General features: G+C 34.8%; 1 protein-coding gene across 2 annotated transcripts; it reads right to left on the bottom strand.

The window, feature by feature from the left end:
• Window positions 1-1,470: 1,470 nt before the first annotated feature.
• LOC139689617 (uncharacterized) lies at window positions 1,471-12,805 on the bottom strand. Of its 2 annotated transcripts, none has more exons than XM_071586788.1 (3): window positions 11,946-12,805; window positions 10,082-10,262; window positions 1,471-1,561 (listed from the first exon to the last, which is right to left on the bottom strand). In XM_071586788.1, exons 1-3 carry the CDS (start codon window positions 12,040-12,042, stop codon window positions 1,522-1,524), a joined length of 318 nt encoding a protein of 105 aa, XP_071442889.1. In that variant the 5' UTR covers window positions 12,043-12,805; the 3' UTR covers window positions 1,471-1,521. The 2 variants fall into 2 exon arrangements, 1 of the variants encoding a protein (XP_071442889.1); XR_011701340.1 differs by lacking the exon at window positions 1,471-1,561 and adding an exon at window positions 7,233-7,344.
• Between the last annotated feature and the right edge of the window lie 3,743 nt (window positions 12,806-16,548).

Genomic DNA, 16,548 nt, shown 5'->3' with positions numbered 1-16,548 from the left:
TCCTATAGTCTGGCTGCAAGAGGGGAGTAAGGGAGAGGAGAGGGGATAAGGTAGGGGCAGTAAGGGAGAGGGGGTAAGTTGAGTTTAGTTGCAGCAACCTATTAGTGGTCTAGGGGAGGGGGAGGGTATGTATTGGAAGGTTACTGGCTCAAATTTGTGAAAGTTGATATTAATTAAATGATCATTAAATGAAGAACACTATGTAACACTCCACCATTCTTAGATATAGCGGCGGAAAAAAACACATTGTGTTCTACATTTAATTAGGGGGGGTGTTTGTCTACAATGGTTTCACCTTTATTAGGGGATGGTCAATATGATCACGGCCTTGGTGCGGGTGGGATTGGTGCGGAAAGGTATTGGAGTCTTTTAACAATTTTAGGAGGGGGAACGGGAGAGTTATGATGTTTCATTGACCACGTCAGACCTGTCCGACTGAAGGGAAATTTGGCAATCTTATGAAGCCGAGTCACTTTCATCTGTTGTGGATTCCCCCTAATTATCACTTTAACCCCTGTGAAAGCATTTAAACCGGCGAATCTGAAATACGTTTGATGTCAGAATTAGAACCAGATATCTCCCACCACTTTGAATTACCTCACAGATTTAACTCACCCTCCATCCCCATCTCTGCCTCAAATTTTTTCTTCTTCTGTCTTACTTTATTGCAATTTGTAGTGCAGCCATTCTAAAATTGTTCTTTGCCTAATGAAGTTAGCATTGCCATCTGTGCAGCATCTGATCTTTTTTCTTTCCTCTCATCCATTTGATTCTTCCCTAATGTTTTTCCCCTAGCATTCCATTACACCACATCCCTAACCCCATGACTGTCCATTATCTCATTTCACTCAGATGTAAGTGGTAGCATTAATAACATCCCCCTAGCCCAACAGGTGCTAATCTATATTCTGTATCGAGTGATCAATTTCCATGAGATACCATTTTTCCCTTTGTAATCCTTACTCCTCCCCAATCCCACTCCTCTCTCCCCACTTCATAATCATTGACAATCAACAACAACCCATCTACCTAATCTTGTTCATTCATGATTTTCAATGCAATATCTGAATTTCTGGTACAGCTCTTTTAATTTATATACAATCCAATGGCGACCCTTACTGGGATGAATAAATTCAGAAGTATTTTGTCATAAAGTTAATTAAAAACTATTAATTAAAATTAGTGCATTTCAATGGAGAGAAAATAAAAATCGCAAAGCACCACTCTATTAGCATTAATATGGACCATCAAGCCCAAAACATTTACCAGCTAACCAGTGCAGACATAACTTACCTTATATTAATTTTCCTTGGAAGTTGACATTAAAATTTACTCAATTTCTGTGGGTACTTTGATACTCGTCTTGTCAGTAGGGTCTTTGCATTTTTATGGTTGATTAAATTGACACCTCCAATGTAATTGTAACATTGTAATGGCAAGTTCCATTTTCAGCACCTCATTGTCCTTTCATTCTTCACAAGTACTTGATTTCAAATAAAAATGTCTTGAATGTTTTTGTAATCACCTCTTCCTTTTCCATGTGTAAATGTGAACATTTGAGCTGAAACAAGGGATTCCCAAAAAATAATTCATTTAAAATTCTCTTTACATATTTATTTCTTCAATTCACATATTTACATCGGGCAACCTTTGGTTCAAATCTTTTTCCTCAGAGGCAATGCTATCGACACAACCCTGACCATTAATGTTTTCATTCAATAGGAGGGCAATTCGAAAAGTAAGGTCTCCTATTTTTTTTCATGAAAAATCCGTGGTGGGAGAAAGGCACTACACTGGTATTAAAAAGCTACTTACAAGGATGCAAAAAGTGATAGAAAAATAGCTAAATGCTCAACCTTTCCAACGATGTACACAAAGTTGAGAATAAATTTGATTTTTCATGAAAGAAAATAGGAGACCTTACTTTTCGAATCTCCCTTGTAGGATACTAGGCTCATAGCTGCATGTTTAATGATACACTAAGTACTAGTATACACTCATTTGCCAACTCTTCGTGTTTCCTATTAATCATACATTTGACATTTCAAGTTCTGATTACTCTCATAACTATGCCAAATGTGTTTCTGGACTAATCCAATTGCTCTCCACTATGGGGCAGTCCTGTGGCAGTTTATTTTATTTGAATTACTACAGTTGCAGCTTCAACTTTTCTTTACTAACTTTTCATTTTAGGAAATAACATCCTGTATATTTCTCTTCACCAAAACCAGTATCAAGTACTTATTAAAATATTTGCAAACTGTCTCTTTTTCTAAAACATTTACCAAATGCTAAGGAAATTCTTAGTCCATGTTCCACATTAAATCTTTTGAACAACTTGCAATCTAACTTTTTTCAGACAATTTAAATTCTTGCTTAGTAAAATTGCTTCTCATTGGGTGCTTCATCTTTATCTCAACAGCCTTTAGTGCTGACACTTTATATTCTAATAAGGTATTCCTGGATACTTTTTCTTTTGGTTCCTATTACATTATATCCTTTAGAATGCTCTTTGACCCCATACTTCTAGTTTTGATAAACTTTCATAGCTCATTGTAAAGTTGTCTGAGGTGTTCATTCTCCCAGTGAACATGTTTATTAAACAAATACTGTTCTGTAGCCACAGTTCCTAAGAATATTTTCAACCCCTGTAATATCATCCTCCTACTGAAGCCTTTTGTTATCTGGATTCCAGGTAATTGGAAAAGTCTGAATCAAGTCCTCTTAACCTTTTCAATTCAGCAGAAGTGCAGTTTTAACTTAAGTAGGTTATTTTACTTCCCTGGAAACAAGGACAATTATATGATTTCCACATTTTTCGGGCTGCGTCCGCGTATGTCGTTTAAATGTACAACAGTTTCGCCAGCTATCCTGCTGGCGTCCTCAGGTCAAGGATGAAAAGAAGCTTGTTGTCCCATCTTATATAGGGAAAATCCGGCGCCAATACCAGGAAATTTCTTGGCCAATCAGGGAACGTCCTCAAATATGAGGACGTTCCCTGAAGAACTTTCTGACGAAGAAATTTCCTGGTATTGGCGCCGGATTTTCCCTATATAAGACGGGACAACAAGCTTCTTTTCATCCTTGACCTGAGGACGCCAGCAGGATAGCTGGCGAAACTGTTGTACATTTAAACGACATATGCGGACGCAGCCCGAAAAATGTGGAAATCACCTACTCATCGCCGCGGAAACCTGCGAACGAACAAGGACAATTATATTCTAAAATTTTAAGAAAAACCTTCAGTTCTCCTGTTTATAACGAGTAATTGAATGACAAACATCGGTAGTTCATTAGCTTAAAAATTAGTTCGGCAACTCAGCATATATCATGAGACCAGCCTCAATAATTATGTGTATAGTATATGTTATGCATTCAATTACATCTCACTCTAGATGGAAACTTAAAACTTTTAATTTTGATCTATTGAATTGTTACTTTTTGAATTTTGATCATTAAATTTCATTTTCACAGAACTTAAAATAAGTAGAGTTAAAAAGTGTTTAATTCATGATACTAATGAATTATGTTGATGTAAATAATTCAATATAGAGGAATTACAGCTATAACTATAAAACTCAATATGACTTGGGCCATCTGTGGATTTTATTCGTCCTATAAGTGAACAACATCGTCAGACTTTGAACTATGTGCCACATCCAACACTCTCGTTTCTTAAGTTTTAGCACATCATTGCCAGCATGGAAGTGGACCTAAATCCCATTGAGTACTACTACAGACTTGTTGAAGTGACAATTTTTCCTTTTGAAAGACAACCTGATAGCTAACATATCCTTGCCCACAGCTGACAATTACTAGCTATAAACTATACACATATGACATAGGTCTTTTCAACTCGGGAAAAAATGTTCTCCCAACTTTATAACTATTACTTACTATTTCTTGAAGTACTTTTTTGTGTGAGAAGTACTACAAATGGGTACATTAGGTATATGCTCCAATATTTTGTCTTGAAAAGCCGTTACCATGTCTAAATGGAGAAATATAATATACCCCAGGAGAAAACCTCTTGAGTACTAATTTCATTATCTAGCTTATGATTGGCAGTTTTAATTGTCAATTTTCCCCTTAGGCTGATTATTATTCCCCATTTTGTCTAATGAAATTTCATTGATTCAGTTTTGCTTCAATGTTTACTTAGGTTTGGTAGGCACTCCTCAGAGGCAAGAGAGTCTCATACCAGCAGCTAAAAGGGAGATTTGGTCAAATTGCCAATTCTTGAAGGATTGGAAAAAGTATTGTTTGCTTGGTCATTATGAAAGTATTGTAAACTGCTTTCTCTATATTGTTTTGTCTTTGTATTGTGATGCATTCTGCTGTGCCAGTAGTGCAGTTTAATGTGACAATTTAAGTGTATTATTTTGTCCCTGCACTGTTAAATAAATTTTTTTGATAAAAAATGAAATGAACTTTCTTTTAGTAACACCATTGATAGTCTTAAGCCAGGGAAAAATAAATTTGACAAATTAGTATTTGGCATGGTAGTCGGTTCTTAATTTTCATGAATTAATTTGCAGTAGTAAAGATATTTAAGATAGAGGAATGTTAAATTTTTTCATACTATTGCTGATCTTCTGTACTGAATACTATTATTATTTAAATAATCCACCAAGGTGGGGATTGGGATGATGAGGTGGCTAACGTACTGGCTTCCCACCTGAAGGACCTGGGTTCGAATCCTTGTGGCGGCAGATATTTTTCAGTGGTATCCCAATCCCTACTTGAGGTACTTTGAGGAAGGCACTTTGAGTGAGTATGCCATCCGTTGGATGGGACGTTACGCTGTGGACCCCTTGGCGCCTTTCATTAAGAGTAGGCTAATGCCAACGCTGTCTCTCTCTCCACCCTTCATCCTTACCTTTCCATCCATAATGGTGCTATCGTGCTGGCTTCCCACGCAGAGGGCCCGGGTTCAAATCCCGGCGGTGTTGAATATTTTCCAGTGGTATCTCGATCCCTACTTGAGTTGCTTTGTGGAGAGCACTTTGAGTGAGTACGCCGTCCGTCGGATGGGACGTTATGCTGTGGACCCCTTGGTGCCTTTCGTAAAGAGTAGGCTAATGCCGACGCCGGGTTTCTCTCCACTCCTCATCCTTTCCTGTCCATCCCTAATAGCGCAAATGACCTCAGCTGTCCCTCGCCTCCCCTAAAACTACTACTAGTTAAGGTAGGTTTTGGATGTAGCCTTTAACCTCTCTTGGAAGCTCTAAGGAAGTGTCAGCTTAATTCCTCTCTCAAAAATGCAACAAATTAGTTTCCTCAATTTTCCTGGACCTAGCTATGTCTAAACTTGCTGGCCTAACTACTCTACCATACAGTTCTTCTATATATTCCATCCATCTCTTTTGGATCTTCTCTGGTTACAACTATTAAGTTTCCTGACTTATCACTTAGTGTTAGCTAAGATTTTCCCTTCTTACTTTGTGACAGTGTTATAACTTTCCTGAATATGACATCAATTTCACTCTTTCTCTGTAACCTTTCCATATCTTCACCCCGCATCTTCGACCATGCTTCCTTTGCTTTACTTATTACCCATCTCAATTTATTATTTAACTCATTATACTTCCTTCTACCCAAGTCTGTATTTACATTCTTACACTATCTTCTCTTATCTATTTGTTAATACCATTATGGTGACCAAAATTGAATCATGCAGAGTGTGTGACTAAAGGTTTACAGAGGTAGCAAAAATAGCCTAAGCCTAGAAGAGCTTTATGATCTGTTTACAGAAGTAGAATATTAGCAATAAAATAATACACAGTGTACAAATACAAATAATGTCTAGTAGAACTTTATGGTCAGTTTAGAGAGGAAGCAAATTAGCAAACATATTCAAGTTAAGAAGGGCTTCATGGTTTGATCTCAGATTTAGCAAAAAAAGTATACAAAGTCTACTAAAGATTTGTGGTCGGATTATAGAGGTGGCAAAGTAGCAATAATATGGAAGTCCAGGAAAAAATCATAATTTTTAAACATAGAGCTTCCTTGCATAAAGCATTTACAAAATGTGATATGATGGTTTGTTGGAGAAAATAACTACCTATTCAATAGCATAAGTTTTGATAGAGTTTATTTGGTAATACATTAATAAAGGAGAAGAATTAACAATAATCTCCAGAGTGTAGTAGTTCCAAGTCAAGAATCAAGCACTTGGCCTGGGGTCTCAGGGTGGTGGGTGGGCTTGGTAACCCACTCTGCGATCTGCCCGAGGTGAATGGGCCCCCATAGTCCCCCCCAACTGTCTAAAGGGTAGGCTATGTCAAATTTTTTATCACTTTTTTCAAGGTCAATCAGAGTCCACCCCATGATTCATGGCATCACCTCTATGCTTGCTGGAGTGCTTCCAAGAACTTGGTCAGTAGTCATGCGGGGGTTGCCAACAGCTCAAAGATGAGTGATTTGACTTTCAACCAAAGTCCATACCTTTGCTCACAAGTTTGGACTAATGAGTGAGGGTTTGGACTTCAGTCACATCACTGATCTTTGAACTGTAGGCAATCCCCACGAATACCAAGTTCTTGGAAGAACTTTATCATGGAGATTATAAAGGTATCACTAAAAAATAATTAAGCACTGGTTTACAGTTTTTTTATCTAATTTATTTCTTCCTTTTAAATACATTGATATTTAACATGCAGACTGTAATTGAAAACAATACAAAATCAACCATATATACGTCATGCATATAATTTGGAGCAGGAATAACAGTGATCATTATGTTTCATTGCATTCATTTCATTTGACCTTGTTCGACAGAAATGTTTAAAAAAAAATTAACAAGTATCACCAAACGTGAACAAAATGAAACATAACTTCATAGATGAGTTAGCACATCTCTTGCTTTTAGGAAATGAAACTCATACGAGAAGAGAAATGCCCTTCCCCATTATGGACGACCAAGAGAGAGGCAAGAGTCAGCGCAGAGCATGCACATCTCGGAGCACAGCTGATTTTGGGGAGGCAACCACGGCCATGAGCACATCATCGCCCAAGGGCAGCAGTGGAGAGCCAAATACTGCTGCAGCATTTGGCAACAAATAATGCTGCAGTCCAGTAATTCACTTCAAAGCAATCTGGTTTATTAATATGTGACAATTTAAGTGGAAGAAGTCGTTTCTTGCTTGTAATTGTTAATTGACTGGATAGACCATGACCTGTTTAAACATTATATTTATCCTTGGGTCTATCCATAGTATGTGACTGTACCAACTTACCACTGTAATATCTTTGGGCTCGTTAAAGACTTGTGACACTAAGATTCTGAATTGTTCCTTGTGTTATATTTCGTTCATCACTATCAACATTCAGCCCTTGCCCTAACTAAATAAAAATGAGAAGAACTTAGATTATGCAACATGGATAAGTATAGTTCCAGATTAAATAAAAAGCAAGCCTAGACAAAACAGACAGCAAGGTAGAAAAATGAACACTTGAAAGAGTGAAATGCTTTTGGAATAAAAAGTTCAGGTATATAAGTATTTGGTATTATGCAGCTGCTAAGGAATTTTGGAAAGATTTCTGTTTCTGCAGATTTGTGAAGCTGGTAATAAAAATTTGTGACATGAATTTAGTTACTACTGATAAAAGAGTAAACTCAGTAAATGAAAAAATGCACAAGAACATACAAAAATTTGAAAGGATAAATTGAGCTTCTTACGGCATCCATATGGACTGACTATATTAAATAATTTTTCCTTAAGCTGTAAAGGGTTGAATGCTTATTTCAACCACAACATGGTCCTATTCAGTGCTCTGAAGGACAAATATCCCTGCAAAACAAGTTTGAAGTGAATCGGATTGAGGAAACCTGGGGTATATATATAGGAGGGGGAGAGCATAGAAGGAAGGGGGGAGGAAAAGTGAAGGGGACCTAATGAATGACCTTTAGAATAAGGAAGGAGAGGGGTGGGGGGTATGAGAAGAAACAACTGGTCATTCCAGAGTAATGGGGGGGGGGGTGAAATTAAGTGACGACTACATGACTGACTGGCTATGATAAATGATTCCGAGTTTGTTTGAGTAGTTCTGTGTTGAGTGATGTTCTGTCCTTTACGGCTTGAGGAAATATTACTCCATATAGTCACTGAAATACACATTCAACCCTTTTGGCTTAAGGAGATATTATTTAATAGAGTCATTCCAATACAAAAAGTTAACTTCATGCATAAAAATAGTACTACTATGGTTGATATAGGGTAGGTTGGAAATTCAAGGAGCCATGACATATTCAAAAGTCATGTTGAGTATTTAAAGTGAAAAGGAATGCGTGGCTATGTTTTACAATAGAATAATAGCAATATAAAAATTAATAGCAATTGAAAAATCTTTGCTAGCATGAACTTCTAGGTTTTTCTGTATTATAGTGGAAAAATGAGTTTGTGAAATTTTTGGAGGAAGTTGCAGGAACATGACTAATCTGATAAACCTAAAAATCACATGAATCACAAAGGTAGAGAATGATGATTTGGGATAGCCCTCAGTAATTAGAGAGAAATCAGGTGGAGCTGTCACCATACTCGTCATTGTGTAGATATGCAGAGTAAATGAGGTATGGGAAAAGGCTCAGGATTAATGTGTGTCAGGATGGTAATCAAGCCAGATTTTTGAGACAGCTTCAATATGAAGATGAGCCAATTAATTAACAGTCGCTGATGAATGCATTAAAACTACAATTATCAACATAAAATTTGCATCAAAACTCAAAGTGTATGAAATACTATAGAAGAAAATTTTGCAAAAAATAAAATAATGGCATTCATGTGTATGAAATATGCTGGCAAAAATGCATTTCCAATGTGTAATGAGCTGAGAAACTGCACCAGCATTTCGAGAATAGCACATGGAAATGGATGTACACTGGGTTAAAAAGAAATACAAGCCAATTCATAGATCAGTTTAGGGGAGAAAATTAATTTGGGATTATTTGAAGAAAGGTAAAACATTTGGGGATAAAGATTTTGATTGGGATGCTGAAGTATATGATATATCAAGCATACAATGCAAGCAGGAAAAAGTGAAGAAATCATTTGGATAATGAAATGGAAGAAGAAATTATGGGAGTGAAAGAGGGTATTAGTGTACAGCAAAGATTATTTGAGTTTTTGTAATATACACAAATTTGCATAAAGGATTTCACCAGTTTTAGGGATCATCAGATCACAGTAAAAATCTATTCACTAATTAAAAACTTAATATTAACTTCAGCCATGGAAGTCTCTGTATTTGTAACACAGGAATATTTACAATAAATATTGCAATCAACTAAGTTGAATTTAAACACACTGCTTTTGCAATGAGATCACCATAGAATCTCAGTTCCAAGCTATCAATATTAGGAATTTGTGCTAATGGCAATATAATCAAAGAATTTTATGAATTGAATGCAATCGATTCATATTAATTTCACTCACATGAATTAAGATACAATGAAAAATATAAACCTACTCAACCTATTCAGGATCTGACTGCACAGATCCTGAATGATATCTATATCCGAGGCATCAACAGAAACTACTCGTTTAAATAAAACAAAATTAATTACCAAAAAATGAATTCATATAATTACATTGGCTAGGATCTGTGAAACTAAAATTTTGACAGGGTTAAGTAATTATTCCATGCCACAATGGGATTTCATTCCATCAATTGGTTAATGTTTATCTACATGGCGGCTGCAAAACTGGACTGTTTGATCTTCCACTAATTGCACTTTCTTAACATTTATATACATCTAATTTTCAATTAGATATTAACTAAGAAATTACTTAACTTGATTGAGATTTCATTGATAAGACAAAATGTTTATAAGATTAATTAATTGCAATAACTCAATTAATAATCCATTGGCCATACTATGAACCATAAAAAAATTAACCTCACTGAAATTTCCACTAAAACAGTAATATAATAATGAATTTTTCAGTTCTTTAATCGTTATGCCAATTATTAACGTTAAAAAAACTGTGCAGTGAAACACTTTTGGAGAAAACATTTTGGATGAATAATAATGTAGGAAGATGATAGTATGCCTATACTGTATTTTACTGGCAGCAATTACCTTGTGAAGTCAGTAAGATAGTCTCCCAATAATAAGGCACGGACTATTACTGAGACCAGAAAGGAAATGCCCACAATCTGAGCTGATGTTGTCTCCCAGGGTATCCTTGGTCCATAAATTTGCTGCCTTGAAATTAGAATCATAGGAGTCTTCTCCAGTAAACACCTGGCAGACTGCATTCCTATATAGTGATCATAATGGTTGCATTAATCACAGGACATTTAAAGTGTTAAATTGAGAGTATAGTAAGTCCTCTCTTAAATTATAAGGTATTTTTTATTTTCAAATGAATTAAAGAGCATGACACGATAACCAGGTTCACACACTTGAACTAGTCCAGTAAAAACACTTTTTTCAAAGTAAATGTTACTAATAATATTGATATATAAGCACTACTAAGTAAACTACTATATTGAGATGCAGATGCTAAGAAATGAGCTAAGAATAATTGGATAAGGAGTGATTTATAAGGAGGAATAATTGCACTAAGATAAGTTGGATTGGCTGTATTTTGTGTTTTCAGGACCTGATCATCCATTGCAGGAACTGTTTAAAATAGGAACCATGTGTCAGTGGATGCCGACAACGCTTTCCAGGGACTAAAAGAAAGAGTTGAAGCAGCCCCTAAGCTGACATAATTTGGTTCATCCAAAAGAATCAAGACTTATCTGCAAGAGAATACCCCTGGCCACGATTTACAACCTGTAGGTTTTACATCAAGGAGTTTCACAGAATGTGGACAGAATGTTTCTGCACAGGTGAAAAAATATATGCTGCAAAATCACTTTGCAAATAACAAATTCTACAATTTCATTTATGGGCTCCGTTTATGTGCATAGTAACCATATGCTACTTATCCCTATGGGAGTATTCCATAAATATTGGGAACTATGATGAAATCGAAAACCATTTTATCTTACCCCATGAAAAACTCAGAATGTGTTAACTGGAACCTTTTACTTGTTTCATAAAAATTAATATTTTAGTGATTTTCATTTTTTGAGCAGTTAAACTCCATTAAATATGACCACTATTACATGAAGATCAAATGACAATTGTATAGATTTAAAATCACTAATAAGCACTTAGGTAAAACTTTTCTGGGGACTTTTTCAGGTGTATGAGAAATTTACTTCTTATGGGAAAATGTTTCCCAACTGTAAATTTCGATACAAGGTAGTTATAATAAGTAATACAAGGTCATTATAATAGTAATAAATACCAAGTAGTTATCATTACTTATAAAAAGGGTATAGCAGTGCACAACAAATTCAGGAAATTCAACAATAGTGATATTACTTCCATTACACCTCAGTATACAAGGTTTTTTTATGAAAAAATAGACTAGAAAGGAAAATACATTGAAAATATTAAATGAGATTAATTATATAAATTATAGATTAAGGCATTCTTGAATTTCGAAACTGAGAATGAAAAAATATCTATATTGTGTGAAAATCGTTACAGTATGACAAGATTTTAAATAATATCATGCAACAGGTAAAATTTTTATTTTAAAAGGAATATTAAAGGTATTAGGTGTTTTTGTTACTCTTGAGGTGTGTAGACAACATTCTAGTTTGTCCATAAGTAATGACAGGAAATTTCGAAATAAATCAAATTCAGTTTAGATAATATCTTAACTAATATCAAAAGAAGAGAGGCCAAACCTACACAATAACATGCAATACCATACAGAACATTCTTCTATTATGTTTAAAAGGCTTTTATACAGAGTGTAATAACATATTATAGGGTTCCTTTCACGACTGTTTTTTACGATGGTTAGTATGGTACTTAGTTTTTATGCACAATTTTTGGTGAGCTGATTACAAATTTTGTGAGATTACTTTCAGCAGCTTACCAGGCTTTACCAGCTCCTTCGTTCGAGTTGACCTTCTAACATTTGGAAATGTTACCGCTGGATCAGGGTTGGGTGCAATTGAGCAATTGGAACTCATTGTTACTCACGATTAATTTTTTAGTAAGGCCTATGCCTCTTGAGGAACTTTTCAACACGACTTTAACAGGGTGCACTCTATTTACCAACGCTTTGCCTCATATAAACACGGGTTCAGTAGTTTCGATAGTGTCAATCATGGAGATCATTTCTGTTACCCTTTTGGCGTCTTCAATTTGATCCGCGGATTCACCGAGATGGAAAATAATAACACAGTTTGTTCTTCTCCGCCTCTCTTCCAATTCCAGCGAGGGGTTGTTGATATCCAATGCGCTGGTTTGGAGAGAACTCAGCCTGTTTTTTATTGCAGAAATTTCAACATCTGAGGGGCCAATATTTTTTCAAAAGAGCTTCAAGAACTACAATACTGAGCACATTCTATCAGGCTGCATCTTCCGGGTGCTTATCCGGCTTTGGTGTCGATGAATTCATGATCATGTCCACAGAGAGTTTACTTTTACATGAAATAAAACACCATCCATCTCGTCAACCTTCTCGATTTTAAAAATGTAGTATCACTTACACTATGCATTTTTCACAAAAATGCATGCCAACACGATTAGAACAAATTATGTGTTCCTGGCCCGTTAAAAGCTTCTTGCAACATTTCGATCACTTCATGACTGACTAGACTATCCACCAGACTATCATTAATGATAACACGAGTAATATGCACTCCCATTATGTAATATAAATAAATACGGCTTCAATTTACATCTGTTTACTCCTTAAAAGCACTGAAATATACCTAACCAAAACACACTAGTTTTCAAGATGGCGCAATATGTTATTTTCCTGAACATATACTAGTACCTAAGTAAGAATTTATATAAAATTTATCTAATGTTTCGTAAAGTTTGCAATGTTTTTAAGTTGGGAGACTTAGTATTGGTCACTTGTTTGTCCCTGACACGATATCTTCGATACTATTTTTTATTTCGCAGTAGGGAGATTTTTTAAATGTCGTGAAGGAAAAAATTTCCATAATTGTTAATTAACGATGACATTCGATAAATGCTGAATTTTTTAATAATATTGTCGTAATTTGCAGTTTTTATTAATTTTTTCTGCATGTGACACAACATCTTGGATGTTGTATACAATAAGTTATAAATTGAATAAAATGCTGAAGAAACAACTTGAGTAGCAAAAGTAGTAAGTCTACATACAGTGTCTCAGCAGGTAGCTGTAATTATTCACATGAGAACATCACACATGTTGTGGGCTTATGTAAATTATTCTTCTCTTGGAAATTTTTGTAAAGCCATTAAGGCGATGTTAACAATTATAAACAACCTATTTAATTTCTAGAAATATTGAGGCCATGGCTGAAATAAACAACTAATATAACCATATTCTTACAAACCTCTTTATCATTAGAGTAACTGTATGCAAAACCGAACTTCATAATTCATCAAGGACACATAAAGCTGTAGTGAGATATCTGGCAAAATGTGTTAGTATAAATGATATTAATGAAAAGAAAAATCTTTCTTGCAATTTGGAGAAAAGTAATTTCTTGTCAGATTTTCTGCTCAATAGATATTGTTAATGCATGTCACTGACCATATGATCATTTGGAATAGTAGTAAAGAGGATAAACTCTAAAGCCACTCATTCCCTGATCATGTTTCGTCCTCTTCTTGAGCTTTCATATTTTCAGCGTGAAAAATCCACATTTTAAAGTAGCCTATTTACAGTTTTGCCATTTTTGGCCAAATAATGTTTTCTTTCTAATGGTTACTCAAAAAAATCATTGCAAATGAAAACTTGATGAAAATTGCCTTACAAAAACACTTTTACTTTTTAACAAATACATATATTTAAATGAATTATGACCGAATATAGAGTGTGATGGCAGACTTAATTCAGGAAAATCATTTGTGGTAAGTGCTAAATTGCAAAATAGTTACCTATCCCAATTTAATCAGTGATTAAAGTATATTGGAGTGTATGGAACAAGGATAATGATGGATGACTTTATGTATATAATGATGGAAGTGACTCTAAACAAAACATCTTTTGGTGAACTTTTGGAGCTAGTAACTACTCAGCTGCCAGCAATTATGCAGCACATCATTGTCAAAAGAATCTTATGGAAAGAGTTTGAAGGAGATAAAGATGCAGAAAATAATAAGTTTATGTCAACTTGACTTTACAATTTAAAATGTAGCTCTTGCAGTCAAAAGTATTGATAAGAGTGCTCTTTGGCCACAAGCAAGTATACTTTTATTTATTTGTCAGGTTTTTTAAATAGAATAGAAAGCCTTCTTCTTTTGTTTGACTGACTAAAAAGGATGCAACCACTGTGCAGGTCCTAGTTAACTATCTAGATGGCTGCACTGTTTAGTGTACGGTGCTTTCATAGCTGCCTTCAGAGCAAGGAGCAGTTTCAATAATTATCATTGTGCTGCCATTCAAGAAAAGGACTTGCTATCATCTGTTTTCTCCACTTGTGTTGTTTTCACACCCATTGAAATCTACCTTCAACTGAATGAGATGTATGTGGCATTAATTAATTAATCACAAATGTAAAAAAATGTGCACTTCAATTCCACATACTTCTTTCCTCCCTTCATCCCATAAAACATGTCAATCCTATTCCTTCCCCTTACTCGTCCATAACTAATGAAAACGCTCTGGATCTGACTTTCCTGCCTCCTTTGGATTTCACCCCAGAGTCCTCTCTCCTTCAGCACCATTCCTAGCAATTCCTCATTTGTTTTACCTTCTTTTTACTTGGCCTTTCACATCCTTCTTCACACCCACAATGCAAAAACTTCAAATATATGCCTATCATCTTAATTTAATGAATTTGCCTTTTTCTTTCTGTAAAACTGCATTACCTTCATTTTGTTTACATTTATTCCCATTCCATACCTATTGCACTAACTTTCTAATACACTCAGCAATGCTTGCAAACCCTTGTCTGACTGACAAATTAGAGCTTGGTCATTAGCTAACCTAACTGATTTTATGGATTCCCTAGTGCCTTTCAATTCCTACCCTCAGATCTTCCCATGTCTCTTCTACCATTTCCTCCAGATATACGTACATTGAACAGAACATGTGATAATCGACACCCCTGACTTATTACTCTTCCTAACACCGCCCATATGGACTGTCCATCCCCTCCCACTCCTTGTCTCTCCCCTTGTTGAATATCATTCATCATCAAAAACTCATCTACCTAATCAAATTCCCATTTGCCCAAAATCCTATCAACATTTTCAACTAAAATTGGAACCCTGGGATGCTAAATTGTTATCATTTTTGTTCATACAAGTATTGTATATTCTATTTCAATATTTATAATAATTCATTTTAATTCTTTCCTGAATTTGATGGATGGTGCGGTGGGTTATTGCTTAGAATGATTATTTTCTAGCTAAAGTGGCTGAGTTTATGGCTGGAGACTAAAGATGAGGGTAAAAGCAAATATTTATTGTTTATTTGCATGTAACATTGAAATTTAAAATTTTCCATCAAAGGACTTATAGTCTAAGTGACTATATTCTTACGATATTCTGGCATAATATAAATAATAAATTTTATTTAAATTTTGAAAACATTTGGTAGAAACTAATTTAATAAACCAACTAAATTTTTTAAAGTTTTAGATCAACTAGAAATATGTTTTATTAACTTTGAATTTCATGTACAAATGTGAAATGAAAATTTGTCCGTCACTGAATGACTCCTTCCTAAACATCAAATTAATACCTTCCAGTAGAAGCTAGGTACTTGGAAAACTAGATCATCACCCCTTCCAATCTCTAGAAACAAAAGAAAGAAATGGATAACAGTCATAATTGATTCTATAGAGAAATTTACATTGAATATAATTGTCATTTATGCTGGAATAATAATTTGAAAACGAATTTAACACGTACCTTTGCATAATAATAATTTAACTGTTCATAAAATAAAATAAATTTGACATTCATGTCACTGAATATTTAGAATTCAATCAATACAAATAAATGTGGTAAAAAGTTATGATGGCAAAATGGATAAATTTTTATGACCTATTCTTTAAAATATATCCGGATTGCTCTGACTTCAATAAAGGTTACCCTATGATCTCAATGATCTCTTAAGATAACATAGTTACAAGGAAAATAATTAATTAAAAACTGCAATAAAAGAAGGTAATGAACAAACAAGAGTTTTAGAAGCAAAAATATGCTGAGTGACATCGAAGGGAATATTGAGCAATTTGAAAATGGATAGAAAAGGGGAAACTACAGTTTACTGAAAACTGTAGTTTCTCCTTCTTCCAGATAGGAAAGGCATTACTACGAAACAGAATATCAGTGTATAATATATAATAAATTTGAAACTCCAATAGCCGTAAACAGTTTACCTTTCTAAACAAAGTGAAAATGAAATTAATTGGCTAGCGCCACAAGTCAAAAAGGGGTAAAGGTAAAAAAGGATAATGAGGTAGGTAAAAGGGGTAAAAGGTAAAAAAGGAGAGGATAAGAAAGGTGAATACGAATACGCG

Source organism: Hetaerina americana, unplaced genomic scaffold (genome assembly GCF_022747635.1).
Source record: "Hetaerina americana unplaced genomic scaffold, ioHetAmer1.1.p SCAF_26, whole genome shotgun sequence".
Taxonomy (NCBI): domain Eukaryota; kingdom Metazoa; phylum Arthropoda; class Insecta; order Odonata; family Calopterygidae; genus Hetaerina; species Hetaerina americana.
Note: the sequence above shows the minus strand (reverse complement) of the source record. Positions and strands in the feature narration are given on the sequence as shown.